Source organism: Canis lupus, chromosome 25 (genome assembly GCF_003254725.2).
Source record: "Canis lupus dingo isolate Sandy chromosome 25, ASM325472v2, whole genome shotgun sequence".
NCBI classification, from domain to species: domain Eukaryota; kingdom Metazoa; phylum Chordata; class Mammalia; order Carnivora; family Canidae; genus Canis; species Canis lupus.
Genome location: NC_064267.1, coordinates 50,703,017 through 50,730,211, shown reverse-complemented (window position 1 = coordinate 50,730,211; position 27,195 = coordinate 50,703,017). Strand labels below are relative to the sequence as shown.

The following is a 27,195-nucleotide window of genomic DNA, read 5'->3' as shown; positions in this document are numbered from 1 at the left end:
CGTGGGGCAGGGCCAGCTCCTGAGTGGTGGCGCTGGGTTCAAATCCTGGCTCTGGGACCCCGTGTGTGTCTCCAGGTGGGAGCTCGGGCCCAGCCTCTGTAGGTCGTGTGTGTGACCAGGTGTTCGTGAGTCAGGCATCTGCACAAGGTCCGCGCAGAGAGGAGGGACTGTTATTACCAGACCCCACCCGAGAGCCAAGGGTGGGAGGCCCGGGTAGGCGTAGGCTGGGGGCTGGCTGGCTCCTCCGAAGTGCCTGGGAGACGTGGAGCTGCTCCGCGGGTCTCCGAAGACCGCCTGCCCCCACCCCAGCCCTGGAAAAGTTAGTAGCTACCTGAGGAAACCTGATTTTTTTTAAGTTAAAATTTTATTTTTTTTTAAATCTAAGATTTTATTTATTTATTCATAGAGACAGAGAGAGAGGCAGAGGGAGAAGCAGGCTCCATGCAGGGAGCCTGATGCGGGACTTGATCCCAGGTCCCCAGGATCACACCCCAGGCTACAGGCTGTGCCAAACCGCTGAGCCACCAGGGCTGCCCTAAAGTTAAAATTTTAAAAAAGATATTATTTATTTATTCATGAGAGACACACATGCACGCACAGAGGCAGAGGCAGAGACACAGGCCGAGGGAGAAGCAGGCTCCATGCGGGGAGCCCGACGTGGGACTCGATCCCGGGTCCCCAGGATCACGCCCCGGGCAGAAGGTGGCGCTGAGCCGCTGAGCCCCCGGGCTGCCCTGAATCCACGATTCTTGGCTGTGTAGGAGGTTATGTGGACACAAGAGGCCTCAGTGTGTGGCGGTGGAGGGGCCATGGGGCTTGCACGATCTCTCCTCAAATAGAAGAGCGAATGGGCAGAGGCGGGATGTGAGTGCTCGGTGCCGAGTGCCAGATCCGCGTGTGTGCCCGGCCGCCTGTGAGAGCCCCTCGCCCGGCCCGCACGGAGGGGCCGCTGAGTCAGGGGCGCGCAGGGTCCCCTCGCAGCCGTTCCTGCCCAGGGCACACGAGCAGCTTGAGCGTCTTCCCCCGTGGGCAGCGCATCGCACCACGGTGCTGCGTCCTCGCTACTGCGACCCGCCGGTGGGCGGCCCCGGGGCTCAGGGTGCCTGGAGAGTGGGCTGTAAGGGAGGAAGAGGCCGGGGCGGGCAGGGTGAGGAACGCAGAGGGGGTGCGGGGGGCCCCGAGTGGGGCCCGGAGCTGGCCCGGCCACCGAAGCCCCCGTTGCCAGGAACAAGAGGGCTCACGGCAGCTGGGGCATGGGCGCCGTGCTGGAAGGGGACCGGAGCGGCTTTGCGCGCTGCGGGCCCAAGGAGCGCTTGGCCGAGGACATGATCCTGAGGGCCCGGGAAGGGAGCTACGACTGGGTCTACGGGATCCTCCGGGACGGGCTCGCCAGCGCCGACGTGGCCGATGCCAAGGGCTACACCGCGCTTGCCGCGGCTGCCGTGAGTCCCCCACCGGGCGCCCCGGGAGGGCGGAGCGGGCCGGCCTGGGCTCCTCGGCGTCAGGGGCCGCGTCCTCCCAGCCCAGAAGCGGGGGGCGCGGGGTCAGGTGACAGCGAGCGGCCCGGGGCGCCTCCACCTTCCCACGCCGCGGCCTCGAGTCGGCGCCCGCGTGGGCCTTGCTCAGGCGCCTGCCGTCCTCACGAGGCCGGCCTCCCGCCTCCAGCTCCACTGTCACAACGACATTGTCAACCTTCTGCTGGACAACGGGGCCGACGTGAACAAGTTCACGGATGAGGGGCTCACGGTGCTCAGCATGTGCTTCCTTCTCTACTACCCATCCCGGTCCTTCAAACCCAACATCGCCGAGCGCACGGCGCCCAAGCCCCAGGTCAGCCCCGCAGCCCCGCAGCCCCGCAGCCCGGCCTGGCGTCTGCACCACCCTGTCCCCCGTCCCCCGCCCACCTACCCCACGTCCCCGTCCCTTGTCCCCCATCCCCTGTCCCCCGTGCCCATCCACCTGTCTGTCTCTTCTCACAACGCCCACCAGTCTCGCCCTGTGTGGATCAGCTTCAGGTGGGGCGAGGGGACATTAAGGCCTGCGGGGCGGGGAGCGGGAGGCAGGGCCGTTGCTGGCACACTCGCTCGGTGTCCCAAGCTCTTGCCTCAACGCCAAGGGGTACGTGTCCCAGAGGAGCCACGTGCGCAGTGGTGGGGGCCCCGAGACCCCTCCTGTGGGCCGCAGGGAAGGAGACAGGGAGGGAGGGCGGAGGGGGGCGGAGGGGGGAGGAGGGAGGGAGGAGGGGGGGAGGAGGGAGAGAGGAGGGGGGAGGAGGGAGGGCGGGCTGGCGTCCAGGAGGGAGGCCCACCTTTGCCCACTGTGAATAGTGCTGTCCGGACGGCGCTGGGCAAGCGTTGGCGTGCGCTCCTGCTTCCGCGTGTTTCCCGTGGGATCTGGGGGTCACACGGTGTCCTGTGGTTCATCCAGGCGCCTCTGAGCCCCTGGGCGCTGCAGGGGCACCGCCATCCGCTGGGTTCCTGTGCCCGGTGGGGCCGCCAGCCAGGCGGGCAGTGCCCGAGGTCCTGCTCCCCGCAGTCCAGGGCCGCCTCGGTGGCCTGTCCCCTGAGCACCGGCCGGGGGGGGCATGTCTATAGGGGCTGCTCCCATCCCTTGGGGACCCTGGCGCCTGTCAGGGCTGTGAGGCCACCCAGTCTGGGACTTGCGTCCACCCAGCAGGCCTTCGGGGTGGGGGGGCTGCCGCTTTCCCCGCAGTCGGGGCCTCTCCTGGGCCGCTGAGGGAATGGCGCACGGTGGGCCCCTTCTCTCACCTCATCCCTTCTCCTGAATTCCTTCCTTGAGGAGACCACCTTATGAGCCTCGGCCTGTGCCCCACGGCGGGCAGAGCGCCTGTTACCCCAACATGACCCCTCTGCGTCTCCAGCCCCCAGCTTCTGCCTTCAGTTCTCTGAGGTGGGAGCACACCAGCAACCGGGGACCTCAGGGTGGCAGGGCCCACGGGCCTCAGGGCCTGACCGCGTGGGGAGCAGGTGCACGCGGGGAGGAGGCCGGGCCCACAGGGTCCCGCTGCCCCGGGTGGGTGGGGGGAGCAGGTGCACGCGGGGAGGAGGCCTCCCAGGGAGGCAGGCGCTGAGCACCCCACAGGGAGACGGAGGTGGAGGGTTTGTGCGTCCGCGCTCCTTCTTGGCTGGAAGTTGTTCACGTACAGTAACGAAGTTCAAAGGTGATCGTGTGGACACGGTGGGGAGATCATTTCCACCCCTGTCGTCCCCCCTTCGTTGCGAGCTTCCAGGGGCAGGGCCTTCTCCGGGCCCGCGGCGTCCCCCTGGCCGTCGGGGAAGCCTCATCAACTATGGGTGAAGGCAGCCGGAGTCCCCGAGAGCATTTTCTTTGTATACTTAAGGTTCTGGTAAAAATCACTCCTCTACCTTTTAAATTTCTTATTCTGAAAAAACACTGCCCGTACACAAAATAAGAGGAGGCGGCGGCACGTGCAGGAGCACGCGTGGACCGTCGCGCAGACCGAGGCGTCGCCAGCTCGCGGCGCACCCGCCGCGTCCACTCGCCCGCCGGGCCCCAGCCGCGCTCACCTTCAGGCAAGTTCCACGTGTGCGCGCTCGGGCCGCGGGGCCGGCGGCGGAGGACCCGGTCGTCCCTCTGCCTCTCAGCACCCGCAGTGTTGCCAGCGCCCCGGGAGCCCGTGGGGGCAGGTTCCCTGGGTTCCCACGGCGGCACCTCTTTAGAACGGAGGCCCCGCGTCCAGCCGCAGCCGGGCTCACGCACCGCACCGGGAGCCTTCCTTCCCGGCGGCCTCCGCATGGGCGTGCCCCTGTGCCCCCTGCACCCCGCGGAGGCCCTGGGCCCGGGAAGCCTCCCCATCTACGGGGGGCACGGAGAGCTGGCTGCACCCCAGCATCTCTGCCTCAGGGGTCTGGGCTGGGGCCCAAGAGCCTGCCCTCCTGGCCACAGGGACGCTGCTGTCCCGGGACCACCCGGGGGGACAGAGCCTCTGAACGGGGCCCCGGGCGGCCTCCCATGGATGTGGCGCAGCCACGTGGCCATCCTGCCCTGTAAGTGTGTAGGGTTGGGGTGCGGGCGGGGTCCTGGATCGAGCCCCTGCTCATCGGGAGCCTGCCTCCCCCTCTGCCCTCCCCCCTGCTCACGCTCTCTCGCTTTCTCTCGAATACACTAAATCTTAAAAGTCTCTAGGAGCCACAGTAAAAAAAGTGGTAAATCAGGGGGAATTGATTCTGAGAAGGTATTTTGTTCAACCCGAGCGTATCCATGGGCGAGCGTCTGTGTGAGGAGCGCGAGGACCGAGGCCATCGGCTGTCTGGGCCCACGCTCGCCGGATGTGGCCGGGCTCGTGCCGCGTGGCTCAGGTTTCGGGGCGCTGCCCCGGAGACGTGCGCTTCCCTCCCCTGGTGTCCGCAAAGTGCTTCGGCGTCGTCGGCCCGGGAGCCCGGAGGCGCCGTGTGCGCCGTGCGCGCCGCTTCTTGCTAAAGAAGTTGGTTTAAGTTCTTTAGGTTCAGGGTTGGCGCTCTGACCTCTCGTTCCTTCTAATGGGACGCGTGCCTCCCCTCCTCCCCCAGGAAGCCCCGAGTGTGCCGGTGAACCCCAGCCGCTCCTCCTCACTCCCCGAAGCCGCCAAGGAGCCCAGTTTGGAGGAGTGGGTGCCCACGCCCGGCAGCCAGGAGCAGAGGTCCGTGGTGTCGGGCAGCGAGGAGGACGGCCTCTCCGCGGGCACGCAGCCGTCTCGAGAGTCCCCCGACCCGGGGGGCAACCCTCAGAAGTGGGAGCCTGTGTCGCCGCGGGGCAGCGTCAGCGACCTGGAGAAGGGGATGGTTGGCGTGGCGGGGAGTCCGGACAGGTGCACGCCGGGCAGCCAGGAGACGGACTTCGAGTCCGACGTCTGCGTGCACAACTACACCATCGAGCTGTCCCAGGACCTGCTGGAGAAGAGCGCCCAGGCCCACAGCACGCTGAAGAGCCAGTCCCTCGGCGCCACCGGCTCGGTGAAGGGCACCATGAGGAGGATGGCCCTGGCCATGATCGAGTAGGTCGCTGGAGCGTGAGCGCGGGGGCCAAGGGCCACGCTCGGGCCGGCGAGCCTGCAGGGACGCGGGGGGCCCGTGCCGGGCGCCGCCACCCGGGGTGTCAGGGTGGCCACTGCCTGTGTGGCCCAGGGCTGGGGGCCCAGCTACGACACCGGGGGACAGCGGCAGTGAGAATCCAGGAGCACCGGGGCCCCCGAGGGGGCACACACGCACGCCTACCCCACGTGCACCCAGAGCCCGCACACATTCGCTGGCTCGCCCTCCCTAGTCCTGCACATTCATACACGCGCTGGCACACGCTCATCTGCACACGCTCGCCCCCTCACCCCCACTCCCCACACGCTGCCCTGCACACGGTCCTACACACACGCTCACCCGCCCCCCGCTCCCCTGCAGACCCTCAGCCCCCCGCCTCTCCAAGCGCCCGCGGGGGTCCCAGACTGTCGGGGAGTCTAGGGGGGGAACGATCCTCCTAACGCTCCTCAGACGTCACCTGCCCTTTTGCCCTGTGACACCTGCCCCGCGTCTCCCATGTGTGGGAACGCACGCGATGCAGCAGTGGGGGCTTCTCAGCCATTAAACCTTGACCCCGAGGCCGGGCCTTTCCGCTGCTGTGCAACAAGCTGGGGGTCCCGAGGCTCGCCTGCTCCCACCCGGCGGGACGGTTCTCCCGAGGGAAGAGCGTCTCCAGCGCGGGCGTCGCGGGGGGCGCAGTCGCCGTCCCCCGAGGGACACCCCCTTACTTGCAAGAATGACCGACTGGCACGCAAGGGTCCCTCGTCCTTGTGCACACGCTGAGCCTCGGGCTCTAGGAGACCCCCGAAGGGTGTGTGGCCAGTGGTGACGTCTCGGCTCTCGAGAGGAGACTTGGATTTTGGACGCTGTGCACCTGTCACCGTGTGCACCCCCCGCAGCGTCCAGTGACACCTGTCAGCCTCGGGGAGAGCTCAGTTCTTTCCACACGACCAGGTCCTGATGTCACAGACTCACCCGGGCTTGGGACCCCTCGCAGTGCTGGATTCTGATCCAGCCAAGTGCACGTTTTTTATAAAAGCTTATTTATGGGTTTATAATTTTTTTTAAAGTGTATTAGTATTTAGGCATTTTTCTCATCTCACCTGTACTGCGGTAGACACGGGTGGGTGGAACCTGCACATACAAAGCTCTTTGGGGTCCTCGAGGGACCTTAGGAGTAGAGAGGGTCCCAAGGGCAGGGCGTTTGAGCGCCGCTGCTCTGGGCTGACCCGGCCTGCCCACCGCGCTCTTGCCTGCCCACCTGCGGCTGCGCTGGCGGCGGGGTCAGCGGGCCGGGCCGGACCCCCTCTGGTCCTGCTCCCCTCCCGCCGTACAGCCCGCTTGGCTGCTCAGCACGTGCTCCTCCGTCCCCAGTGGGGCTGTCGTCCCCGCCGGGTCTGGGCAAGGCTGCCCTGCTGCTGCTGGCCCCGCGCTGCTCGTAAGGGAGGTGCAGTGCACGGACGCACGTGTGTGTGGCGTGTGTAGGTGTAGGTGTGTGTGTTGTACACGCGTGTGTGGGACATCACGGTGTGCAGGCTGTGCTGTATATGCACATGCATGTGTGATGTGCACGTGTGTTTGTACCTGTCGTGTGTGTCCGTGTGTGCACGTGGTGTACGTGTGTGAGTGTAGGTATGTCCCATGTGTATGTGTGTGTGGTGTGTGGTGCGTGCATGTATGCACGTCTGGGTGCAGGGTCGTGCCCCACGTGTACTAGGTGCCCATGGCCCCCGGGGAGGGAGGGCTGGCCCCCAGCTTGTGCCCCATGTCACAGGTGACGGGAAGGCTGAGCGGCCACCCAGGGCTGACGCAGGCAGGGCCGCGGGGCCTGGAGCCTGGCGGGGGTGGCCAGCTCAGGGTGGCGACAGGGGGCCGCCCTAGGGCAGGGCAGGGGCCAGAGGTCTCGGGAAGGCGGGGCCGCGGGTGTCCTCGGGCCAGGCTGTGCCCGCCGGGGCTCCGAGCACCTCTCGTGACCCGGGCGGGGTGCTGTCCTGTGCCTGTCCTCCGGGCCGTGACCGTGTCACACCGATCCTTGCAGACGCCGAAGCCGGTGGCAGACCATCAAGCTCCTCCTGCGCCGGGGCGCGGACCCCAACCTGTGCTGCGTGCCCATGCACGTCCTGTTCCTCGCTGTGAAGGCCGGGGACGTGGCCGGGGTGAGGCTGCTGCTGGAGAACGGCGCCAGGACGGACATCCGGCTCCCTGCCGAGGTGGGACCCGCGGGGGGCTGGGGGGCCCGGGGGGAGCGGGGCAGGCTGACGGGGCCCCGGTGGAGAGCTCAGAGCCCTGGTTCTGCAGTGTCCTGGCGGAGCTGGGCTCGGGGGTGCGCTCGGGGGTGTGCTCGGGGGGCTGGCCGGGGGCTGCGGATGGCCCTGGGCTTCGGGGCGGTCGGCTGCGTGCACCTGGCCGGGCTCTCTCGCCTCCGTGTGGCCGGCACGTCCCGACAGCACCCGCAGGGGGCCAAGGGCTGCCGTGGGTGGTGCCGGGCCCGGGCGGGACTGCAGGGGCAGCCGGGTGGCCGTCCCTGCGGGGGCATCCGGAGTGGGGGCCGGGCAGGACGGCAGGGCGCCTCTCGGAGGGAGGCGGGGCCGCTGGCTAACGTGCAGACAGGCCCCGGGGCTGCGGGCCTGGAGGTGGGGGCCCGCAGGAGCCGACGCGGGAGCGCCTCGTTGTCCCACACGTCACAATGAGGCCGGGAGCACGTGGCCGTGGGGTGTCTGAGAGGTGGGGCCGGGGGCCGTGTCCTGGGAGCCGGCCTCACCCGTGCCCGTGTCGCCTCTGCAGCTGGGGGCCCTTACCCCGCTGCACATCGCAGCCGCCCTGCCGGGGGAGGAGGGCGTCAAGGTCACGGAGCTGCTGCTGCACGCTGTCACGGACGTGGACGCCAGGGCGGCCGACCAGGACGACGTGTACCAGCCGGGCAAGGTGCGCTGGCCTGGCTGCGGGGCGGGGGTGCTGCGGTCCCAGGGCCCTCCCGTCCGAAGTTCGGTCTCACGCCACTGTCCCCAACGAGCTTGACTAGTGCCCCGTGTGCCCCGCGCGGCCGGGGTCTTGTGCGCGGCTCCCGGGGCAGGAGCCCGGGTGGGCAGGGGACCGGCTCTGAGCCCCTCCGCGTTTCACTCCGGGGACCCGCAGCCGCCGTCTGGGGACGGAGGCCACTGGCTCGTGCTCCGCGCCGAGCTCGCACCTGCCGGCGTCTCCCAGGCCAGCCTTCCGCCGGGACGGGCGCGGGGCCAGCACGTGTCCCCTCTGCACGCAGCTAGACCTGCTGCCCTCGAGCCTGAAGCTCAGCAACGAGGCAGGCCCCGCCAGCGTCTACCACAGCCAGCGCGCCTCGGCGCCCGACGAGGGGGGCAGGACGGCTCTGCACGTGGCCTGTGAGCGCGAGGACAGCTACAAGGTGCGCGGGGCCCCTGCAGGCGGGCGGCGGGCGGCGGCGGGTGCCGGGTGGGGGCCCGTGCGCGCGTGCATGTGTGTTCCGCAGGCGCCTGCCTGTGAGCGTACGGGCACGTCTGTGTGCGCGCCTGTGGGTCGGCGTGGGGGCATCTGCGCGTCCTGCGTGTCCGTGCTCTGTGCGTGGGGTAGTCACTGCAGCCTCGCCGGTCGCCGTCACCGACCGTCCCAGGCCGGGACTCCCTGGGCCGTGGCCGGTGCCTCCTGTCGGCCTCGGGGATTTATTGTCAGCAAGCGGGTGCGGGGACCTGTTGGAGGAGGGCCGGGCGGTTGGGGAGGGTGTGGGGGTAACCGGGAACCAAATCTGGGCGTGGTGCGGCCAGCCAGCGCAGCGCGGGCCAGTAAGCCTGGGTGCACTCAGTAGACCGAGCCTCAGTTTACCCCAAATGAAAATGGTAGCCAGCCGCTCGGGTCTGGGGTGTGGGTGGTTTGCCCCCGCACAGGGTGATGATTGTGGGGGTGTGAGGGGGCTGCTTGGGCAGCCTGGAGGTGGCCCAAGCAGCCCCCTGGGTCTGCCCCTGCAGGGGGAGCGGCAGCCTGGAGGAGTCCTTGTGGCGGGGGACCCGCAGCACCCGCGGGAGAGGGGGAGGGAGAGAAGGGCAGGGACGGCAGGGACGGGCCCTTCCCACGGGGTGCACCCCCTTTGCTGGGGCCGGGCTGCTCCTGTGCTCGGTGCCCTACACGACCCCTGAGCCCCGGGGCGAGGCACGTTCCTCTGGCCGGATGGACCCGCGCCGGCCTTGCTTCCAGGGTCACGCGGTCCCGACAAGCTTTCCAGACGTTCGTGCGTCATGTGTCCCTTCCTGTCTTGTGCTGGAGACTCTGTATGTTTAGGAAACATCTTCCCAGTGTGAGGATCCGGGCAGCCTCGCACCCACCGGGCCGCGCGTCCATCCAAAATCCAGGGCGCTCCCTGTGCGCCGGGCAGGGGCCCGTCTGGAGGAAATGGCAATTAAGCGGCAAACTTGATCTTACGGCGTTTGAGTTAATGGTCAGCGTGAGGAGCCCCTGGGAGTCGGGGCCCCCTCTAACCTGTGGTCCTGCCTTTCTCCCCACCCAGTGTGCCAGGGACATAGTCCGACTCCTCCTCTCCCACAAAGCGAACCCCAACATGCTGTGGAGCGGCCACTCCCCACTCTCCCTGTCCATCGCCAGCGGGAATGACCTGGTGAGCACCTTGCACACCCCCTGATGGCGCTCGTGCAGTCTCTGCCTCACCGTGACCCCCTCCCTAGTCAGTCTTCGGGATTTGCTGCTGTTGGCGGCAGCGGGGCCGCGTGGATCCCTCCCCGGGGGATGGAGCGCCTCAGAGAGAGGAGGGTGTGGAGAGGGAGGGGGGCAGTGAGGATGAGGGTTCAGCTGGGGGACGCTCCTCAGGGTGGGTGGGTCACCCCGCCTACCCCAGGCATGGACCCCTCGGGGCCCTGGGAAAGGCACCCTGGCCAACGCCCACCTCTGCCGCTGGCAAGGATGTGTGTTCACCGTCCACCCGTCTGCCTGTCCGTCCACTCATCCACCCGCCCACCCGCATCCACCCACCCACTCACCTAGCCGTCCACTCACCTACCGACCCACACTCACCCCCCAGTGTGTCCTTCATCCCTCCCTCCATCCGTCCATCCGTCCATCCTCCGTCCATCTATCCACCATCCTTCCATCCATCCATCCTTCCATCCCTCCAATCATCTGTCCTTCTGTCCTCCATCCATCCATCCTTCCTTCCATCATGCCACCCGTTCATTCCTCATCCATCATCCATCGTTCTTTGTTCCTCCTTTCCTTTTTCCTGCCATCCATCCATCTGCGATACGTGCCCCCATTCATCCTTACATTTAACTGTTGTTTTGTGAGACCCACTGTGTGCCAGGGAGGCACCATTGCAGGCATTAGGTGCCAAATAAAGCAAGGTCCCTGCTCTCAAGGATCCTACATTCTTTTTTTAAAGATTTATTTATTTATTTATTTATGAGAGAAAGAGAGAGAGAGAGAGAGAGAGAGAGAGGCAGAGACACAGGGAGAGGGGGAAGCAGGCTCCATGCAGGGAGCCTGACGTGGGATTCGATCCCGGGTCTCCAGGATCACGCCCTGGGCCAAAGGCAGGTGCTAAACTGCTGCGCCACCCAGGGATCCCCGGATCCTACATTTCTAGTGTGGGGGACACACCATAATCCAGTGTGTCACAAAATTTCCGGCGGTGATAGGTGCTGTGAAGAAGTGACAGCTGGATAAGGAGTAGAGAATGACGGGGACGGGCTGTTTTAGCGGGTGGCCGGGGCTGCTCGGTGAGGTGACATATGGGCGGAGGTCTGAGGAAGATGAAGGCGTGGGGGCTCCTGTGGTCCTTCTGTCCCTCCTCCCTTCCTCTGTACCCAGAGTCATTCACTGAGCACGTCATAGGGGCACCTGCTCTGTGCCCGCTCGGGTGCGGGGGGGGCGAGGCAGGGTCGAGAGCTCCTCGGGGGGAAGGAAGCTCTTGAGAGCCACACGCCAGTGCGTCTCACGTCCAGCCAAGCGGCGGTCACTCCTGGCTTCCTGGTGGCACCGGGGCCAGTGGCTGGGGACACAGCAGGGAACAAGCGAGATGTGCCCCACTCGGCGTCCGGGCAGGTGGTCGCAGCGACTCAGGTGCCTAAGCGGCAAGGGCAGGCTGGTCCCAGGGAGGAGGGCTGAAGGGACCCACCAGGCCGTGTGCTGCCCCCGGGCTGGAAAGCACGACCCGAGCCAGGAGCTCTCTGCAGCCAGTGGACAGCGCGCAGAGGAAGCGCCAGACCTGGGCTGCCGGGGTGCGCGGACCCCGTGCCCCAGCATCGTCCTCTGGGCCGGGCGGCAGTGGCACCTGTGGGTGGCAGGCACGCGAGCCCCGGGTTTGGCGGTCACTGTGCTCGGTGCCGCACAGCCTTGGTCCGGGGGCTCCCTCCGCCGGCGAGGAGGGGGGACCTGGCGGGCGGTGACGAGCCCGTGTGTGTCCAGATTGTGAAGGAGCTGCTGTCCCACGGAGCCGACCCCAACCTGCTGCTGACCAAAGGCTTGGGCAGCGCCTTGTGTGTCGCCTGTGACCTCACCTATGAGCACCAGAGGAGCACGGACAGCAAGCTGGCCCTGGTGAGGGGTGAGGCTGGAGGGGGCGGGCGTGCAGGGCAGCGGGCCTGGCGTGTCGGGTCTCGGGGGGGAGCGTGTTGGACCCCCGGCTCCACCCTCACCCTGGCAGGTAGGGCTTCAAGTGACCTTGCTCCATGATGTTCAAACACCTGAGAAAGAACACCAAGTTCTGGCCCTCAGTATTACGTGGGCCTAAAACTGCGAAGTTCAAACCCATTCAGGGGGCGGAGGGGCCCATGCGCGGCGCGGGCGGTGCAGCCTGGGTTTCCCCTGCTGGGCCGGGGCTGCGCCGGGCCGGGGTCTGCGGTTGTGCGGAGGCTCCCAGCTAGCTGTGAGGCCGCGGAGCCCCCGGGGAGCCCGGCCTCCCTCCTTGGGGCGGAGGGCGCCTCCCTTGGGTGCCATTTGCCGCAGAATCCGTAATAAGCCACTCGTGCCACCTCTGAGCACACTCGTGTGTCATCGAGCCTCCGGGACGTGGTGGGGCTGTGGGGCCTGCGAGCGGCCCAGCCTCGACCTACCCCATGTCCACCTAACTTCTCCTCTGTGGGGTCAGCCCGTCTGTCCTGTCTGTCCGACCGCGGACTCCCCGGGTGGCCTCCCTGGGCTGGATGGGCGACTGTGGCCCTTGGGGGCAGTACCTGTCGTCCTGCTGGGCCGCTGTCCTTGGGCTGCCGTCCTGCCTCAGGTGACGTGGGGCACAGCTTCCGAGTCCTGCGTCCTGGCGGGGGGGCGTCCACGCGTGTGACACAGGCTCTGCTCTGCTCAGATCGACCAGCTGATTAAGTACGGGGCCGACATCCTGAGGCCGGTGAGGCTGACGCAGGGGGACAAGGTGGCTGTGGGCACGGCGGTCGACTACGGGTATTTCAAGTTCTATCAGGTACGGCTTTGTGCGTCCTGTGGGGGGCGGGCTCGAGGGCCGGGGCCTCGGGGTCTCTCGGCGAGGCTCGGCCACAGGCCCCCCCCGCCCCCGACCGAAGCCCCCCGCCCCCGGGCCTCCTGGGAGGGAAGGCCAGGCCACCCTCTGAGCGTCCTGCCTGCGTCCTGACTGCGGCTCCGCAGGGTCCGCCCCCCAGGGTCCCCCTACGGTGGTGGCCGGGCCCCGCGGTCCCTGGCGGTGACCGGTGCTGTGCTGCAGGACCGGAAGATCGCCCACTGCCCCTTCCACATGCTGACGCCGGCAGAGCGGGAGGTGTTCGTGGCGCGGAAGAGGCTCCTGGAATACATGGGCTTCCAGCTGCGCCGCGCCGTCTTCGCCAAGGAGAGCCAGTGGGACCCGAAGGTGCTGAACCTGAGCAAGAGAGGTGGGTGGCAGCGGGCTCGGGGGCACGTCGTGCGATCCCCGCCTCCTGGGGCAGCATGGGCGTCGGGGCTGTTTGCTGAGGCCGTGGGGGACGCGCCAGGGTGGGACCGGAGAGGCCAGCTGCGGCCCCCTCCCCGGAGGTCAGCAAGAGTCATGGAGGGAGGTGGGGACACGAGCTGGGAACAGAAGCCCAGGGCTCCCTCCCCAGGGGGCACGTTTGCCTGGTGCCAGGGGACACCCGCTCTGACTTGGCACCAACTACCTACCGCCTGTCCTGCTGCCACAGGTGGAGGGCATGACACCTGGGGGACAGGGTCCTGGCTGAGCTGCTCAGGCTGCCGTGGGGCCTCGTGTGGGAAGGAGCAGGGGTGCACGACAGCCCGGCAGCCCCAGGACTTGTGGGGGGCAGGCCCCGCTGCTCCGGAAGGCGGGCAGCTGAGTGTGACTTCAGGACACTCTGGGCCCGGTGGGCTGGTCAGCTCTGGGACCGGAGGAGCAGGGACCTGCCCCGCCCTTTCCTCAGGGAGCCACGTCCTGGGGGCTGGGATGGCGACCGTGCCCCTGCCTGGCGCTGCTGGCTTGGCTTAGGGGGCAGCCCTGGTCCTGAGGGCCCCACGCGGTCTGGCTGGAGGGAAGGGCTGCAGGGTCATTTGACTTGGGAGACAGGCTGACGGATGCGGAGAAGGATCTGGAAAGTACCCAAGTGCACACAGGGAGTGTGCTGCTTCCATGTGGCAGTGACGTGGCTCCTGCTCCCACAGAGCACTGCCCTGGCCACCGGGCCTCTGTGCCCCAACACACCTGGACCTCTGCACCTGGCTGCCCCACCCCTGCACCTGGCTGCCCGACCCCTGCACCCTGGCTGCCCGACCCCTGCACCTGGCTGCCCCACTTCTGCACCCTGGCTGCCCGACCCCTGCATCCTGGCTGCCTGCCCCCCACCCCAGCACCCTGGCTGCTGGCAGCCAGACCTTGGAATGAAAGAATGGTTTAACAATAACAACAAAGTCAACATAACACCATATTATTAGACTGAAGAAGAAAGATCACATAATCATTTCAATTGATGTAGAAAAAGCATTTGACAAAACCCAACAGCTTTCATGATAAAAGACATACAGCAAACAAGGAATGGAGGGGCCCTTGCCTACCCGATTAGGGGCACCTACGAAGGGGTCCAGCTGACTCAGACTCCACGGTGGCCGTTTGGGGCCCACCGTGTGCTGCTTTCTCCCTAAGTCAGGGAGACGACAGGAATGGGTTCTCTCTCCATTTGTTGGGCGTTGTGCTGGCGTTGCGTTGCTGGCCAGAGTAACTAGGCAAGAAAAAGAAAGTCATTCAGATTGGAAAGGAAAGACTTAAGCCATCTCTCTTTGCAGAAATTATCTTGCAGATTGAAAATCTGGAGAATCCACTTTTTAAACTGAGACTAATATTAAACTAAATATATAAATATTAAAATATCACTATAAATATAAAACAGGGATCCCTGGGTGGCGCAGCGGTTTGGCGCCTGCCTTTGGCTCAGGGCGCGATCCTGGAGACCCGGGATCGAGTCCCACATCGGGCTCCCGGTGCATGGAGCCTGCTTCTCCCTCTGCCTGTGTCTCTGCCTCTCTCTCTCTCTCTCTGTGACTATCATAAATAAATAAAAAAATAAATAAAAAATATAAAACAATTACGCTATTAAAACTAAGGAGTGCGTTTAGTAAGGTTGCAGAATATAAGATCAATATGCAAAGATCAACTGCATGACTATAGCATTGCAGCAAGCAAACCAAAAAAGGGATTCTAAAAAGTTTCGTTTACAGTAGCGTCAACAGAAATAACATACTGGTGAATATGTTGAACAAAAGCAGTTCAACTTACTCTCTAAAAACTACGACACAGTGCTGAAGTTAAAGGAGGCCTCAGTACATGGGAGGATATTTCCTTATCAGAATCCCACTGCCGCCTTTGTACAAATTGGGAAGCTGATTTTAAAATCCATATGGAGGGATCCCTGGGTGGCTCAGTGGTTGAGCGTCTGCCTTTGGCTCAGGGCGTGATCCCGGGGTCCCGGGATCTAGTCCCGCATCGGGCTCCCTGCATGGAGCCTGCTTCTCCCTCCTCCTGTGTCGCTGCCTCTCTCTCTCTGTGTCTCTCATGAATAAATAAATAAAATCTTAAAAAAAATAAAATCCATATGGAATCACAAAGGTCCCAGAGTGGCTAGCTATAGCAAGCTTGAAAGAAAAAAGCAAAGTGGAAGGACTTGTACTTCCTAAATTCAGACTCACTGCCAAGACAACAATAAAAACAGTGTGGCACTGGCGTGAAGACAGACACACAGGCCAGTGGAATAGAATACAGGTCCCAGAAACAAATACGTGTGGATGTCAGTTGATTTTCAACAAGCCAACGCTTTTTAACAAGGGTAAGAACAGGACTTCAACAAATGGTACTGGGACAAGTGATTATCCAGACACAGTAGAATGAGGTCTGACCCTACCTCACACCACATACATTTAATTCAATTTGGACTGAAGACCTAAATGCAAGAGCTTAAGATATAAATCTCTTCAAAGAAAATGTAGGCACAAATCCTCACAGTCTCATAGTTGGCAGTAAACTCCTAGATATGACACCAAAAGCATAAGCAATGAAAGAAAAAAATGGATAGATTGGCTTTCACCAAAATTAAAAATTTACATTCTCCAAAGGACACAATCAAGAAGATGGAAAGACAGGGCAGCCGCCTGGAGCCCAGGGCGTGATCCTGGAGACCCGGGATCCAGTCCCACGTCGGGCTCCCTGCATGGAGCCTGCTTCTCCCTCTGCCTGTGTCTCTGCCTCTCTCTCACTCTGTGTCTCTCATGAGTAAATAAAATTAAAAAAAATTCTTAAAAAAAAAAAAAGATAGACAACCCACAGTAGGGGAGATACATCGAAACTCATATATCTCCTAAGGGACTCGTATGTAGGATAGATTAAAAAATCATACAACTCCCTAATAAAGACGAATAACTGAATTTAAAAATGGGCAGAGAGCATGAATAGAAATTTCTCTGAAGAAAGACCTACAAGTGGCGAACAAGTGCATGCGAAGATGCTCCGTGTTGTTAGCTCCCAGTCATGCACAAAGCGAACTGCACCGAGATACCGCTTCACACCCCCCAGCGCGGCTGTCGTCAGGAAGTCGGTAACAAGTGTTACGGCGACGATGTGGGCAACGCAGAAGCCTCCGACACCGCTGCCGGGAAGGGGAAAGGTGCAGCGTCCTCAGAAGGCGGCCTGGCAGTTCCTTAAATGCTCCTCACAGACTTACACTATGGCCCAGCAATTCCGCTCCCACGTTTAGACCCGAGGGACGTGAGAGCACACGTCCACACAAACCCCGCGCTTGGATGTCTATAGCAGCAGCATTTACAAGAGCCACAGAATGGAAACAAGCCAAACGTCCGTGAGCTGACGAATGGAAAAGCAAATGGTGGCACAGCCACACGATGGGGTGTTACTGATCCACCAAAGGGAGTGGAATACCCGTGGGTGACCCTCAAAAACATTTTAAGCAAAAGAATCTAGGCACCGAGGGCCACACACACACTGACTCCACTCATAGGAAACATCCAGAATCAGCAAACACACGGAGATAGAAAGTGGGTCGTGGTTGCCCAGGACTGGAGCGACGGCGGCTACCAGCCTGGGTTCCGATTTGGACCCGCGAGCGTGTCGTGCAGTTGACACGGTGCGACTCGGCCGGACCCTGAACCGTACAGGTCCACAGAGGTGTCCGGGTCCTGCGCTCCCGCTAACGGTGCCCCCTGCCCTGCCCGGGGCGCGAGGCCGTGGCACCGCCACCTGCACCTCCAGTTCTGCCTCGCAGGAGCCTCGCCCAGAAGTTTGCCCTGGTGCCGCGTGGCCCTCACGACCGCGGCTTTGACTCCACGCACCGTGTCACAGAGCTGGCCTCCTGGGCCCACGCTCTAGCCGCTGGCGCCGCTGCGGTGCAGCCCTGGGTGCTGGTGGGTGCAGGGGGGGATGGAGAGGAACGAGGGGCCCCTGGCTTCTCTGCTCTTGTGGCCAGCAGGGCTTTGTGGGGTTCCTGCCGACTTAGAGGTTAGGTGGCCTTCCTGGGGAGGGTGGGCACTGATGTGCTATTTAAGGAGGGGAAGGGGGACAGTAATTGGAGGGGGCCTCACGCCCTTGGTCCCCAGCCCATGTGTACTCTGCTGCCGGCCCCCAAGAGCAGAGCCAGGAGGCTTCACTCTGGAGAGGACTGTGGGCCGGTCAAGGCCAAAGCCTAGTGGCCCTTTATCTGTGTGGTGACGGGTGCACTGAGCCACCCCAGACGGCAAAGACGCAGGGGGGCCAGGAGGTGCAGCTGCGCGGCCGAGGGTGCGGGGCAGAGGGAAGCCTTGGGGCCAAGCCCCGTCCCCAGAGGCTGTGGACTCCCCCGCGGCCCTGGCCCTGCTCAGACTTGCCAAGGGGCTGTGAAAGGCTTGGGGGACCCCCGCGTCCCCACAGTGCCGGGAACGGGCTCACCGCGGGACAGTGGTTGAGGTGGGCAGCTCGGGGCCCCTGTGCCCGCGGGCGTTGCGGCATGGCCAGGGGACCCACGGAGGCTGACATGCTTCTCTGCCGGCGCAGCGGAGCTGACCCCCTACCAAAGGATGAAGCGGAAAAGCACCAGCGTGTCCAAAGCCCTGCACTTGGAGGAGCAGGAGCTGTAAGTGGCCGACGGTGGCCGTGCCTGGGCCGCCATGGGGGGCAGAGGGGCACAGCTGCACCCGTGGAGTGGCCCAGTGGGCTTGAACCCAGGCTTGCTGTCCCAGGGGGTGTCCTGCCCTGGGCCCCTGCACCCCTACCGCCCCTCCAGCACCGGCCCCTCCCTGGGACCCTGGCTCTGCACCCACCCTGCTGTTCCAGACCTTGTAATCCCCGAGGGCATCCTGGGAGGTGCCCACGCCATAAACGCTGGAGGGTGGCAGGGGGTGATGAGCGGGCACAGGCCGGGGGTTGTGTCCGCCCTGGGGCCCACCCGCCCCTGAGACAGAATACGGTGTGCCAGGCTCACCCACAGCACCGCGGTGTGCCTGCTGGGCCTGCCCCCCCGATGCTGTGGCGCGGGAGGGTCCCGGATGCCCTGCGTGGTCACCCAGCCCCGGCGGCTTCCGGGCTCAGTGTTTCCTGTTCACGGCCTTGTGCCAGCCCCCTGGACAGGGACTTCGTGGGGCTGCCCCTCAGCACCCCCTCGGGGGACGGCGGGGCCCAGGTGGCCGGTACCCCCCGACTTCCCTGCTGCTCCCTGGCAGGGTCCCGTTCTTCAAGTTCTGCTACCAGTGTGGCCGCTCCATCGGGGTGCGCCTGGCGCCCTGCACCCGCTGCTACGGGATCCTGACCTGCAGCAAGTACTGCAAGACCAAAGCCTGGAGCGACTTCCACAAGAGGGACTGTGGCACCCTGTCGGCCATCGGTGAGTCCGGGCGTCAGGCGGGACCCCCGCCTTGGGGTGGCCGAGCGAGGTCTCCCTTGTTCCCCGAAGTCTCGCGGGCTCCGGCGACTCTGCAGACCTCCCAGGTGGGCCTGGGGTGCAGACAGGGAGGGCGCAGCGCCCACTGCTCCTCCCCTGGGCGTCCTGTGCCCGTGGCTCCTTGGAGGTGGGCGCGGCCTGGGCCCCACAGAACCGGGACACCCGACCTGGTGGCTCCCCCGGAGGCGTGGCGGCCCTGGGGAGGCGCTGCTTGCCCCGACCACAGGGTACTTGGCCTGGGCGCTGCATCTGGAAGCTTCCACCTAGCCCGCCCTCCCACCTCCCCTCTTTGGGATGACCTGGGAGGAGCTGTGGGCATGTGGGTGGTGACCCGGTCCCAGGGGAGCTAACGGTGAGCAAAGCTGTCCCCTGGGACTGGGCCAGGCGGGGGGAGGCGCAGGGGTTGCTTTGCGCTCTCCCAGAGCCTGTCCTTGGTGTGGACGGACAGACAGGCGGGGCTGACTGGGCCTGGCGCCCGGGCCCCCGAGGCCTTTCCCCTCCGGGCTCTGACTCTCCGTCCTCTCCACTCCCTTTCCGTAAAATGGGGCTTTAATAACAGGCTCCGCCTGCGGGGTGCACGTGGATCTGCACCAGGCTCCCTGGGCTTGGGGGTCCCAGGCTGGGAGTCCCCCTCTTTGGAGACACTGAGTCATTGCCATGTGCAAGCATGAAGCCAAGCAGGGCAGGGGTGGGGCCCTCGTCGCCGCACGTGCAGCGGGGAGCCCAGGGCTCGGAGAGCTGAGGGGGGTGCCAGGTGACGGCCCGAACGGCTGCAAGCTGCGGGGCCCGCAGGGAGTGCATGCCCGCCGGGGGCTGCGCCCCAGCCCCCCGGGGGCACGGCGCAGGCCCCTCACCTCCGTCCTCCCTGCCAGTTCCTTGTCCAGGGCCCCACCTGGAGGACTTGCCGTGGAGGGTGGAAGAGACTCAGTAAGGAGCCGCAGCCGGCGCCCACGGCGTGGGGAGGGCCCGGCGGCAGCCTGTGCCTCGCTGCCTCCCCACCGCGGGCACCCACAGCTCGGGTGCCTCCACGCCGCTGGCCCGGCGTCGTCTGCCTACTGGCCGGAGTGTGCCCCGCGGGGCTGTGTGGCACCGTCTCCCTCGGGACCTCACAATAAAGCGCCCTTGGGTGTGAACCCTCTCTGCCTTGCTCCAGCTCTGCCCCACGAGCCCGGGCTTCCCTGGCCACTGGCACCAGGCGTCCGTGGGCCGCGGGAGGGCAGGTGGATGCGGGTCAGCGCGCTCGGGAGCTCCTGCTGAGAGGCCACTCGCGCGCCCCGGGGGCCTGGGGGCTCTCCGTCTGCCTTCCTGCGGGTGCCCAGGGCGCCATCCCCTCCACGTGCACTTCCTGGGTGTCGGTGCAGGTCCGGCAGGCTCTGGGGCGGGCGGTGGGTGTGAGGGTCACCCGTGGTTGAGACCTGGGGTCTGGGCGGGACTGAGTCAGGAGCGCTGCACCGGGGTGATGGTGGGCCGCGGGTGGGCGGAAGGGGGCGGCGGGGACTGAGGCCTGAGGTGTGCGCGGGCCAGTCCTGGCCCCCAGGCTGCCCTCCCCTCTCCTGGGGGCCCTCCCGGGAGGCGGCGGCTCCCACCACACCTGCCAGGGAAGGAAGTGCTGCCAATGAGCACCCCTCAATTTTGAACCGATCCGTGTTGACGACGAGAACCTGGAGAGGACGCAGGTACACGCGCCAACGGTTGGTCGGCGATGATGCCGGACCCGGAAATGGCCACTGGCAGCACCTTGGCGTGTCCTTCCGATGGCGTGTGCCCGCGCTCACATTGCACGTACGTCACACGCGCCGCTCCTCGCATTTCCCACGCCGCCCGCCACGCCCGTCTGGACGCGGGAGCGTGATCCGTATGTTCTAAGCTCGACCTCGAATCTCTAGGCTGTTACATGTTTTTCTGCAACGTAAGGTCCCCCCAGGGAAAGTCGTATTTATTCCCATTACGCGTGCAACACAGTAAGGAAAAGGCAAACCGCGACAATCGTCCCGGTCTTGCCGCTCAGGACGGGTAAGCTGCACACGCTGGGTTCTAGGCTGTGCACGGGCGCGCACGCAGAGTGCACGCGCGTGTTGCATGCGTCCGACTGGTTTTTCACTAAGTGGCTCACTTTGTCACCCTCCCCGGCCTGCCCGAGGCGCTGGGTGCGTCCCACCACTGTCCTCAAGGCCCGCAGGCACCTGCCCCCCCCTTCCACCTGGTTTTCCTTCTAGAAGAATTCAGAGGTTGCACTTTCAGATTTCAGGAGCCTTCGCATCGTCACCCTGGGACGGGTGCTGCAAGCGTGTCTGCCCCGGGACACCTGGCCGGGGTCCTGAGCACTGCCTCAACCTCCCGCCTCCCGGGGATTCACGCGGGACATGAGCGTCCCCCCACGCACCCAGGCGGGGCCGCGGCGTTCAGGCTCCTCCTCGGCTCCGGCTCCCCTTACCATAGAGGCCCGCCGACCCCCGCCGACCCCCTCCGGCCTCCGAGCGAGCGCTCCCTCCCGACCCCACGCCCTCCCTGCTGCCTCTTGCGGCGGGTGGCGGGGACCCTCTCTCGGTTTGAACTTTGCTCCGTGGAGTTTCTCACTCTGTTGTCAGGTTCACGTGTCCTGTCCTGCAGGGCCCGGTTCGCTGGCCGATTAGTGCCCAGACCCAGGTCACACAAGGCTCGCCCACACTCAAGAACACTCCGCACGCACCTGCATTTTACTGATTTTATGATCGGCCGGAATTCCTGCGTAAGAGCGAGAGCCAGCCCGCGGGGACGGTCCCCCACGGCTCGCGGTGACGGAGTCCTCCGTCTGCCGGGCGCAGGGGCAGGTGTCGGGCGGTGCCCCCTCCCCGGACACCCCTGCCCACGCGCGCCCCCTCCCGCCGGCGTTGCCCGCGAGCTCAGATGAACCGCGGACTTGGCCAGCCCGGTTCAGGCGTGTGGTGGTGCAACCGTCCTGCTCGTCAGCGTGACCGGGAGGCGTCTGGCATCCTTGGTGGCTTCAGGCTTCCGGGCGAGGCTGTGCCGTCGGGGTCCAGGTGGACAGGTTCCCGAGCAGAGAGCCCCCCGAGGCGGCCCTCGGGGTCCCCGCTCACCCGAAGCCCTGCCTTCAGCGTCTGGCCCAACCAGGCACGTCCAGAACTCCTGCCACCGCTGCTGCCTCCTCTCCGTCCCTGCGGCCACGGGCACCTGCAGCGGAGGCCAGCCCCTGTTGCTCCTGCACCCACCTGCGTCCTGCCAAGTCCTTTGCGGCGCCGTCTCCCTGCACCCATTGCTCAAGGTCCCCTTCCGACGGCTCTAGACCCCCGTCGCTCCCACCGGGCCGTGCCCGCCTCCCACATGCCTGTGCCCCCTCCTGCTCCCAGGAGGCTGCTGCGGAGTCCTCTCCCGCTTCTGGGTCGTGTGCATCGAGCGCTCCCGGCCCAGCGCTGACCGCCGGGCTCTGGGCGCCTGCGCCCCGTCCACAAGATAACCAGCCCCTTCCCCGCTGGCTGTCCCCGGAGAGCCGCCCTGTGGGGAGATGCCCCCATTGCCAGGCTCCAGTGGTGCTGTTCCCGCCGCACCTCAGCCGCTGGGAGGACCCGGCTAGTGCAGGGCCCTTGGCTGGTCCCGGCAGGACCGTGCGACCCGCCTTCCTGCGCCTCTGGGGGGACAGGCCCCGCCTCCCCGTGCCCTGGGGCGGCTCCCTGATTCCCATAGGGCCTGGCACCGGGGCTCCCGTGCTGGTGGCCGGCGCTGCGGATGCCCACGGGGTGCAGTGAGCCAGAGGCCAGCCCCCCAGGTCCTGAGAGCCACGGGCAGCTGGACGGGTCTTCCGACTGTGGGGGCAGCGCGGGCCTCAGCTGTCCCTGCACTTGGTCCCCTCCGCAGACCAGGTGGTGGTTCCACTTGGCGAGTGGGCCGAGGGGCTCCTGCCTGGCACCTGCAGAGCACAGCCCCCTCCTCAGGAGGTTCGGTGATGCCGGGCCTCGGGGTGCTTCTGCTTCTGCTCTCGGGGTGTGGGGTTCCCGGCTGCTATGGGGGACCCGCCTCCCTTCTCCTTGGCTCCCTGTGAACCTGGGAGCCCTGGTCGCTTAGCCCCTGCTCCACAGTGGGGGTCCCAGCAGTGGGGGTCCCAGCAGGACGAGGAGGCTGTGCCCACCCAGGCCCCACGCCAAGCTGCCACCTGTGTCCCCGCTGGTCTGCGCCCCAGGAGCCTGCAGGCTGCTGCTGTGTGGGCTCCCCCGTCATCGGGTGTGGGAGCAAGGTGGTGGGGGTGTGTGGCCCGGGGCGGAGCGCAGACCCTGGGGGAGGGGAAGGGCCCGGCACAGAGGTGGGCAGGGGTGCGGGACGGAGGGGCGCTCGGGGGAGAGCCCGCTGCTGAGAATGCACTCGCGGCCCAAGGAGGACGGACGGAGCCCTGGGGTGGATGCATCCATCGGTGGGGAGGCCGCGCTGGCCGTGCCCTCCCGGTCGGTGGGTCTGTGCGTACGTGTGCGTACGTGCGTGTGCAGAGCGGTAGTTGGTGCGGAGCGGAGGGCTGGGTTGGGCAGGGAGGGGGCTTACCAGGCAGCCTGTGGGGGGCAGCTTGCTGAGGGGGGGCGGAGACCAGCCCACCCACCTCCCTCCCTGCCGCTGCCCCAGCCGCTGGCTCGTGAGCGTGCCCAGACCCTGCTCAGCGTCCCCTGGGCCTCTGGGCTCCGCTCGGCCACCTGCCTGGACTCGGGGTCCTCCTCTCTCGGGCTGGGAAGGGGAGGCTGCCTACCTCCCGATCGGAAAGCGGGGTGCCGCCGGGTGAGCGAGCTCCGACGTGCCACGGCCCTCGAGGGAGCTGCACTCCGGCAGAGTCCGGGTCAGATGAGGGGCAGCGTCAGGTGAGGGGGCCTGGGGACGAAGGAGCAGGCGGCGGGTGAGGGAGGGAGGCTGAGGCCGAGGAGCCAGGCGGCAGGACGGGCGAGGGGCGCTCGGGAGGAGGCCAGGTCTGGGGGTGGGGCGAGGGGAGCCGTCAGAGGGGCTGCCGGGCTTCCCTTAGGTCGGGGAGCCCCCTGGGCCGGCACCGCTGATGCCTTTGAGGGGAAGCCCCGTCCTCAGGGGCAGTGGGGCCGGGTCTCGGGGGACCAGGCTGGCTGCTGCTACCCCTCCCGGGCCCCGCACCTGGGCTCTCGGAGAGTGGGCAGCGGCCCGCGGGCTGGCCAGGGGAGCTCAGGGAGCCGGGGGGGGGGCAGATGCCCGGGGGTGGGGACAGGGCAGCCTCAGGGGCCCGAGGGGACCAGCCAGGTGAGCCGGGACGGAGAGGGGTTGTCAGTCTGGAACGCTGGTGACCACACAGAGGGCCTGGAACCCACGGTTGTCAGGGTTCCCCCGGAATCCAGCCTTCCGCGGCCTCTGGGGAGACGGGCCGTGGGGTGGCTGGGCGGTCCCGGGAAGGCCGCAGAAGGCACAGGCCTGGGGCTGCGGGTCCCCCATCCTGCCCTGTCTCCTTCCTCTGGCCACCGCCCTGCACCGACCACAGGCCAGGGCGTCCAGCTTGGCTTCGTTTGTGGTGTGCGCTCTTTTATTTTAAAGGACCGCCGCCCCCCCCCACCCCAGCCCCAGTTCCCTTTAGCAGCTTCAAGGCCCTCAACCCTGAACATTTAAAAAAGTGAACACGAGACAAGGAGCCCCTGAGGCAGCAGCACTCGGGGGACACGTGTCCTGCGAATCATGGGACGAGACGCCACGGCCTGTGCGCTTACCCCGCCCCCGGTCTCCCTTTCCGTTCCTGTGTCCCTAAGGGACGCGAGGGACTGTCCCACCGTGGCACCGCCCGCGGCCCCGTGCTTGGGAAAGCCCCTCTCCTCCTTCCCTGACGGCGAGATGAGCACGTTTCCATAAGTAACCAATAACCATCCGGTTTATTAGTTAAAGACCTGTTTATGTATTTGAGAGAGGGCGAGGGCGAGGGCGAGGGCGAGGGCGGCGCGTACCCAGGGGCTGGGGCAGAGGGCGAATCCCGCTGAGCGGAGCCCACTCGGGGCTGGAGCCCACGCCCCTGAGCCCAGGGCCTGAGCAGAAAGCAAGAGCGGACGTTCCCGACCGCGCCACGAGGTGCCCGCTCCTGGCGTTGTTCGCGGGGCACTTGGCCCGCGTGTCTGGGCCCGGCCGCCGCGGGGTGCGATCGCTGCCGTCCTCACCGCAGGAGCCTCCGCTGTGCCCGCCGCCCTGCGTCTGGCCCTTGTCGGGAGGACGCGTATCGGAGCCGGGCTCCGGCGAGCTGGCTGTGCCCTGGGTCCCGGGTCCCCGCGGCCTCCGGGTGGGGAGCGGGCGTGCACAGCTGGTTCTCACTCGTCCCCAGCGCACTAGCTGTTGCGAGGGTGCGGCGGCCGCAGGGCCCGGTTGACCCTCCTGCGCGGCTCGGCCAGGGCACAGCGGGTGATGCCGTGTGCTCCCCGGGTGGCTCCCCTCTGCGCCCTTCTCCAGAATGTCCTCCACACGGACTCAAAGGGCCTGGTCGTCTGCAGCCGGGGCCGCACTCAGGCTTTCTGGGGGGGGGGGGGGGGCTCCAGTCCACCTCCCAACTCCCGGCCGGACCTGCTTCCCCCGCCCACTGGCCTGGGGGCACCGACCTCCTGCCAACCTGCTTCCTGGGGGGTCCTCACCTCCTGTGGGGGATCCCCTCAATCCATGGGGTCCTTGCCTCCCGTGGGGGATCCCCTCCTCCCGGGAGGTCCTCACATCCTGTGGGTGATCCCCTCCTCCCAGGGGGTCCTTGCCTCCCGTGGGGGATCCCCTCTTCCTGGAGGTCCACCCCTCTGTGGGGGGATCTCCTCCTCCTGGGGGGTACCCTCCTCCTGGGGGTCCTCGCCTCCCGTGGGGGTCCCCTCCTCCCGGGGGGGCTCCTCGCCTCAGCTCCAGGTGGTACGGTCCCCAGCCTCCTGTTTTCTCCTAAGCAGCGGGCTTGTTCCAACCCGCGGCCCCCGTGTCCGACCCCACACCACACTCCGCGCTGTCTGCCCAGAGCCTGCGGGGCTCGGCCTCCGGGCAGGGGTGTCTTTGGCCAGTTGTAAGCTGTGAGCTCTCATCCGGGGGTGTCCCTCCCCGTCCCCAAAGGTGTCTCACCCTGGCTGCGGGGAGCCCCCCCGGTACCTGCTGGGGGCCACGGGAACCCCTGCTCCGGGAGCCGCTGTTTCTGGGCTGGGCCCTGGCAGCAAAGCTTTCCCCCCCCACCCCCCGCCGGCAGGGCGAGGTTCCCTTCCTCCCGGAGTCCACGCTGCCCTGGCAGCCCCCCACCCCGGCCTGCAGGGCCCCCCGCCCCGTCCGGTGCCCACAGGCGGCTACTGACTGTCCTGTGTGCGGCTGCGGTGTGGGGCCAATGTCCTCCACACCGGGCGCTGCCTGCGCTTTCCTCCCGCTGGGGGGAGGTGGCTGGACCCCGGGGGCTGCTGCCAACCCCCTTCCCTGCGCCCAGGTGGGGCCCCGGGCTGACCCAACGCCTCCTGCTGGTCTGTCCAGGCCGCGAAGGAGGGAGGGAAGTGTGGGGTGTGTGAGGTTGGCCCTCGCCGGGTCCCGTCACCTGCCCAGACGCCGCCCCTCGAGGCTCGACCCCCAACTTGCCCCCCGTCGTTCCCGGCCAGAGCGCCAGCCCCCGACCCGGGCTCCCCGTGTTCACTAGGGTTTCAGGGCAGGGGTCTGCTCCCCACCCTGAGCGGAGCTGGGGCTTCCATTACCAACGCGATCTCTGGGCAGAGGGTTTATCTCCAGGGAGAGCCCTCGGGGCCTGCCCGCGGCCCCCCGGATGCCCGAGGCCCGGATGGGAGGGAGAGCCAGGGAGGGGCCTCCCCACGACCAGCCCCGGGTCCGCCGTGGGCAGGGTGGGCCCGTCCCCGCCACCCCACCCCGTCCCGCGCTGGCCCACCTCACTGGGTGTCCTTCTCACCCGCAGGGAATATGAACTCGGCTCCGTTTACACAGAACTTCCAGAAGCCCTCCAGGCTCGTGGCCGAGAAGGTGGGCCAGAAGCCCAAGCCCCGGAAGCCGTCGAGCCGGTGAAGCTTCACGTACAACCACGAATGAGCGCCCAGCGCCCCACCTGTTCTGTGGACTACGAGCAGGGCCGCCCAGTGCCCCAGGGACGGAGGCCTTCACCCCCACCTGCCTCCCCGGGAGCAGCGGGGCCGCCCAGCCCACCCAGGACCCCCGGCAGGGGAGGCGGGGGAGCCCACAGCCGCCGCTCTTCGGGGGAGGCCACTGCTTGGGCCAGGCCAGGGGCCACCAAGGGGCTGCAGCCCCAGAGGAGCCGCGTCTTCCCTGCCAGGGCGGGCTGCCCGGACCCCTGTGCTGGCCGGGGGCGGGGGGCGTGGGGGGGCTCCTGGCCGCTGCCTCCGAGCACTCCAGGCCCAAGGGGACAGAGAGGCTTTGTCAAATGTCCGCCGGGCAGACCAGCGTGGCTGCAATTCCCAAATAAAGTGACCCTGCAGCAGCTCTTGCTTCCGGGCTGGCCTCTGGGCCCCACCCTGGGGATGTTGCTGAGGCCGGTGCCCTGGAGGGGCTGAAGGGCGCCCGCGGCGGGGGCGGGGGGGGAGAGGCTGGCAGCTTGCCCCAGTTATGATGCAGGACTCCAGGCGGCCGGGCAGCCGGTGGGGCACGAGGTGGCTGCCCTGGCGAGGCAGCAGGGCTCCATGGCCCATCGGGACGTCCAGCCGGGACAATGCCGGTCCCCAGGCGCTGGCCTCCTGGGCACCTGAGGCTGCTTGGCGGGAACCGGAACCTTCCAGGCCATGCATCGGGACGGGAGTGCAGAGCAGGGCAGTGGACAGCGGGCGGGCCTGGCCTTCTGCTTCCCCGGGCAGTGCGTGGGC

General features: G+C 66.5%; 1 protein-coding gene across 5 annotated transcripts in view; it reads left to right on the top strand.

The window, feature by feature from the left end:
- Positions 1-26,834, top strand: part of ANKMY1 (ankyrin repeat and MYND domain containing 1) — a 47,841-nt gene extending 21,007 nt beyond the window's left edge. For 2 of the 5 annotated variants that reach the window (XM_049100866.1, XM_049100863.1), the window contains exons 6-18: positions 1,226-1,442; positions 1,666-1,830; positions 4,551-5,014; positions 7,069-7,240; positions 7,815-7,955; positions 8,290-8,430; positions 9,544-9,651; positions 11,454-11,585; positions 12,349-12,462; positions 12,721-12,886; positions 17,515-17,593; positions 18,180-18,340; positions 26,280-26,834. In XM_049100866.1, the coding sequence (XP_048956823.1) occupies positions 1,226-1,442; positions 1,666-1,830; positions 4,551-5,014; positions 7,069-7,240; positions 7,815-7,955; positions 8,290-8,430; positions 9,544-9,651; positions 11,454-11,585; positions 12,349-12,462; positions 12,721-12,886; positions 17,515-17,593; positions 18,180-18,340; positions 26,280-26,386 (2,167 nt within the window). In that variant the 3' untranslated portion in view covers positions 26,387-26,834. Of the gene's footprint in view, positions 1-1,225; positions 1,443-1,665; positions 1,831-4,550; positions 5,015-7,068; positions 7,241-7,814; positions 7,956-8,289; positions 8,431-9,543; positions 9,652-11,453; positions 11,586-12,348; positions 12,463-12,720; positions 12,887-13,646; positions 14,534-17,514; positions 17,594-18,179; positions 18,341-19,269; positions 19,531-26,279 lie in introns of those variants that run through there. The other 3 variants (XM_049100867.1, XM_049100864.1, XM_049100865.1) reach the window with 3 other exon arrangements.
- Positions 26,835-27,195: the final 361 nt, after the last annotated feature.